The 5,577-nt window shown below is 45.7% G+C and overlaps 1 protein-coding gene across 1 annotated transcript; it reads left to right on the forward strand.

The window, feature by feature from the left end:
• Positions 1 to 241: 241 nt before the first annotated feature.
• AK88_04827 (uncharacterized protein) lies at positions 242 to 4,812 on the forward strand (the record flags this gene model as incomplete). Its single annotated transcript, XM_012482431.1, has 3 exons — positions 242 to 964; positions 1,229 to 2,959; positions 3,130 to 4,812. The coding sequence occupies 3 exons, from the start codon at positions 242 to 244 to the stop codon at positions 4,810 to 4,812; spliced, it is 4,137 nt and encodes a 1,378-aa protein (XP_012337854.1).
• Between the last annotated feature and the right edge of the window lie 765 nt (positions 4,813 to 5,577).

The following is a 5,577-nucleotide window of genomic DNA, read 5'->3' on the forward strand; positions in this document are numbered from 1 at the left end:
AACAAATTGGCAAATGTAAGGGGGCAGTATATATATATATGAACAACCCAAGCTGTTACTTCCAGTTCAATGGAAACAGATAGAAAACCAGAAGGAACTAATAGTGTGAAATGAATATAAAAACAAATGGAGAGTAGAAATAAATGATCACCATGTATATGTATACATATGTGGATTTTTCCAATTATAGAAAACACTCTTCAACAGGTTAGACGGAATACGGCAAGAATTTGTAGCATATATGTGGAGAGGGGAAAATGACATAATTGAAGCATTATGTGAATACAGAGTAGGCACTGGTGAAGACATAAAGCTGGACATGAAGGATAAAGCTGTGTGTGCGTATATTATAAAAGCCCTATACTTTAAGCATAACATTAGAATAGACAGTATGAGTTTGGGTACCAATGATACAAGGCGTATGAAGCACGAAGATGAGTTATATATAAGGTGCATGATAGTAAATGCATATATATTAAGTTTACTGGGTAAGCCCTGTTTAGAGACGGCAGGGGCGAAACAAGCATTCGACGCTGTAGAGAGCCAACTGGATACACTTTGGATAGGACACAGGAATACGCAATGTGATAGCATAGATTCCCAGAACACGCAAGTAAGAACGGACAATGTGGAACAAACAATGAGCAGATGGATGGATTATAATCAATTAACTGAGCGACACATAGGTCCTGGAATATTGGGCAACAACTGCACAGAATGGGATATGAAGGATAAGGGGGGAGGAGATAGTGTGAGTACGATCCAGAAAGAAGTAATGAAGCAAATAATGGGAGGAAATGTAGGAGCAGGGGAAAAAGTGCAGACTGGGTTGGCAGATGAGTCATCTAAGGGGAAGGCACCCGTCCTGAAGACCGTCATGAAAACTGGACCAGGGGAAACAGAATTACACGGGGGAAAGAACCAAAAGGAAGAAATAGATGGAGACGGGGCCATAACTCATGAGGTAATGAAACGAGGGTGACAAATTCTCATAGTGTATAAATATGCAACTATATTTTTATTAAGAACAATATTAGTGGGTATGATGAAGCAGTATATAGGGGCGGGAGCGTCATATGAATTTATGCATAAGGAACCACTAGGAAAGAATATGGGAATAAAGTGTACATACCTGTATTTATGTTTTGCTAAATTTAAAGCATGGGTGGATAGGGAAAGTAAATGTAACTATAATTCCTTATATTTTCCCTCTTTTTTGTATTATTAGTCAATATTGAAATATATTCTGGGGGTCATGGAACCAACGTTAAGTAGCTTCATAGACTATATGGGCAAGAATGAAGACAATTTCAGTATGTATGGTGCAAATTGTGGGAATATAGGTTGGAATTATAAGGACCAGGAGCAGGGGAAGGTGTACATAGGACATTCAGTAGCGGACGTCATGCAGTGTACGCTTATGACTGGAGCCTTATTCTTCGTGGAAGGTTGGCACACAGGAATAGAACCGGAAGAGAAGGATAAATTGAAGAGAAGCGCGCTAGAGAAGGAATTGAGATGTATGGTAAGTAATATTTTTACTAAAATATTGAAGAAAATTGGATGCAGAAACCAAAATAAGGGAATGAAGTACGCATGGAGAGCTGTGGAAAATATGAAAGGAAAAGAAAAAGGTGGATGGGAGGATCTACCTATTAGGAAGAAGAAGTGTATAAGACTAAAGAGGAGAAAGAAAACAGGAATAGAAAAAGAAGTATGGAGAAAAATTAAGGCAGGCATGTACAGTAATATGGACGTGAGCGCGATAGAGCGGAAAATAAAAGAGAAAAATTACTGTAATATAAAGTGGGAGGATTACAGGAAACGGAAAAAGGGAGAAAATATTGACGACGTGGACCATGGGCATTTAGTCGAAGAAATTTTAAGGAATGATGACATTGTGAAGGAAGTGAAGAAGGTAATGGAGAAAGTGAGGGATGGCGCAAAAAGAGTAATAGATAAAGACAAGGAGGACGTGACCTCCAGCACTAATGAGGACAGGAGCGCAGACACCATACACAAAGAAGAACCGGACTCCCATGAGGACGCTGAGGACGGAAAGGAGGAGGAGGAGGACGACTCATCGGACGAAGAGGATGAGGAGAAGGGCAGGGAAAAGGAGGAGAAAGATACTGAATCGAAAGAACTTGCAACAGTAGCAGAAACAGCTACATCGGGAGAAGCAACAGGAGGAACAGACATAGGAAGTGAGAAAGCAGCATCCCCAGAACCACGACCGGAACCTACAGCAACAACCCCAATAACAACATCGGAACGAACAGAAGAGAGACCACGTAGTGCAATGGGTCCATATGATGCCCATGGTGCTACTGTTGGGGAACCTGAAAATGAAATTCCAGGTAACGTGACATCCACGATCATTAATCCCGAAGAACCAAAAAGGGAAAAGGATGATTCTGCCCCAGGGAGAAGCGAAGATAAGAGTTCATCGGAAGTAAAGGATACAGTTATTGTACAAGAGGATGAGGAAACCAGGCATCCCCCTGCTAAAGGACATCAGCCCGCAGAGAATGGTGACCCCGGGAAGCATCTAGGCGGCGATGTTGTCGTCGATGGAAGAAACGATGACCCCCCTCCTCTCAATCCACCCAAACCAAAACCGAACCCCAACCCAGATCAATCGGGTAGTAGTGGCAGTTTCAGTGATGCTGATTTGGCGGATGGAGTTTCTGGTGGGGAAGGAAAGGGAGGTCAGGGTGGTGAAACGCATGCTGGCAGCGCCGGTAGCGGAAGTCCAGGAGGAGGAGGTCGTAGTGGTGGTGGTGGTACTAGTGGTGCAGGACACGGCGGTAGTGGTACTGATGGTGCAGGGGACGCGCCTACCCCTGCCACCCCGTCCGTGCCGCCCGGCCTCAGATGGCAAGATGTCACGTGGTACACCCCCGCGATCATTCCCGCGGTGGTTGGTATTGGGATCATTGCCTTTTTCCTCTGGAAGGTAAGTATACATGGCAATCAGGGAATGCCGCATGTTCAGGATGTTTATACCGCAGAACATCCCCACCGGCTCCAATATACGATCGTTCTAATCAATATGCCCCTACACCCGCGTTCATTCCTTTTATCCTACCGTCCTCACCTTCCTGTTTACCCCCTTTTTCTGCTTAGTATTTTGCCCACCTGGCCAAACGACGACGAATATATCGAACCGTTCGGGACGTGCCGTCACCGCCACTCGACGAAGACATACTAGACCATCTACAACGCGGCGAGCCGCCGCCACCCGATTACGGCTACACGATGATTAGGGATCGGCAACCTTCGTCAATATCCGGTAGAGGACGCCCACCACGCGTGAATCGCCGCACAATCATCGAGCTACATCTAGAAGTGCTCAACGAATGTGAAGCCACCGAGTGGGAAAACGTCAAAGAGGACTATTGGCAGATTGTCGTGCAGCAGTTTGCACAGAATTTGATGCGGGACGACGACAGGCATAACAATATCTTGGGTGTTTCTACGTCAGACCAGGGTTATCCAGGGACCAATGTTTCATTCACCCTCAATCCACCCAGTGACTCCGAACAAACGGACCCTTGTGTACCTAACGAAGATAACCCCGATCCATGGAGTTGTATGGAAACTATACAGTTAGCAACGGGCCCTTGTCGCCCTAACGAAGACGACCCATGGAGTTGTATGGAAAACATACAGCTCGCAACGGACACTTGTCCACCTAACGAAGAGGACCCCGATCCATGGAGTTGCATGGAACCTATACCGTTAGCAACGGACCTTTCTCCGCCTAACGACGCAGACCCCGATCCGTGGAGTTGTATGGAAACCATACAGTTAGCAACGGACCCTTGTGCACCTCATGCCTGCGATCCATGGAGTTGTATGGACCCTATGCAGTCAGCAACGGAACCTGGTCCACCGAATGAACACGACCCCGATCCATGGAGTTGCATGGAAACTATACAATTACAAACGGACCCTTGCCCACCTAATGACCCCGATCCATGTCGTTGTATGGACAACATACAGTTACAACTGGACCCTTGTTCACCGAATGAAGATGACCCCGATCCATGGCGTTGTATGGAAACCATACACTTATCCACGCATCCTTGTCGCCCTGACGAAGACAACCCACATCCCTGGAGGTGTATGGAAACCATACAGTTAGAAGAAGAGGGGACTCCTGCTCTCTTTCCATCCTCTTCCGACCCCGGGAATGCAAACCTGACCCCCTACCACACTACTTGGATTAACTGGATTGAACAACACAAACATATTTTAAGGGCGTGCACGACGCAGCCGTGGTTTAATGCCCTCAAATCGGAATGGACACAATACCTGCTTGCACACATGGCGGCAGACGAAGACCACGGCGTATCTGGCAACAGTGAACTGGGTGCAGCGGCCACCCCGCCGATGAAGAAACTGGACTTGTGGAGACAGTGGATAGCGCAACAACATCGGCAAATGCGTATGTATAGTGAGCAGGAGTGGTTTAAGCATTTGTTGAATACTGTACAGGAGGCGACAGTGTCGGAAAAAGGCGCAGTACCTGGAGTCCAAAAAGACGTAGAAGTGGAACATGTAATGGCCGAAGAAGATAGAGTGGACAAGGACTTAGAAGTGGAAAAAGTAATGGGAACAGAACACATGCTAAGCGTGCGAGTTGCACCATGCACGCAACCTATGCATAAGCAACTTTCCATGAAAAAACCGTTAACTGCCACATTATGCATGCTCCTGCTCGCGTCCGTAATCGAAGCATGCGAAATCGAGAATAGTCTGCAGGATAAGGAGTTATATGTGGATGCCCTATTGGAGCAACTGTGACATTAGCATGACGCGGCATATGAATGGGAAATAACGCATGCTAATCGTACACCACTTTTACTTCATTATGTGATATACATAATATATTTCTTGTTTGTACTATTCCATACCTTCTTTTTTTTTTCTGCTCTGTTCTGCTTACTTCTGTTTCTTTGTGCTTACTTTTGCCCTGTTTTGTTCTTTTTCTGTGTAGTCAACTTCTTTTCATATGACCATAGGAACAGGTGCGTACCGGTTACATGCATATAACATGTAGATTTAAATGAATAATATGACGGGGTCGTATTCTCCTTTATGGGCAATTAATTATTAACAGCTGAGCACGTGCATTCTACGCGCATAGTGCAGCACAAATATAGAATGCGAATAAGCATTCGAGTATAAGGAGAGATTGTCTCTCCGCGCAAACGCGGCCGCGTAAACCGCATTGTAGCCGAGTGTAAGAAAGGAGGAGAGATTGTTTCTCCGAGCCACGTGGCCTGGTAAGCAGCATTCGACGAAGTAGCCGCGTGTACGAAGGAGGGAGACATTGTCTCTCCGAGCAAACGTGGCCGGGTAAGCAGGATTAGACGAAGCAACCGAGTGTACGACGGCAGAAGAAATTGATGTTGTTGTTATTACTGCGGTTTTTAGTTGTACGCAGAGCCGACAGTGTGTGTGATGGCGTTTCGTGCAGAGCGCTGTAGAAAGGGCGCCGGGGGTGCTTTTCATGATGCGTTGTGTGTACTGTTGTTCCTATTTTTTCCTTATTTTTTTTTTTTTTTT

This window comes from Plasmodium fragile (assembly GCF_000956335.1).
Source record: "Plasmodium fragile strain nilgiri unplaced genomic scaffold supercont1.77, whole genome shotgun sequence".
NCBI classification, from domain to species: domain Eukaryota; phylum Apicomplexa; class Aconoidasida; order Haemosporida; family Plasmodiidae; genus Plasmodium; species Plasmodium fragile.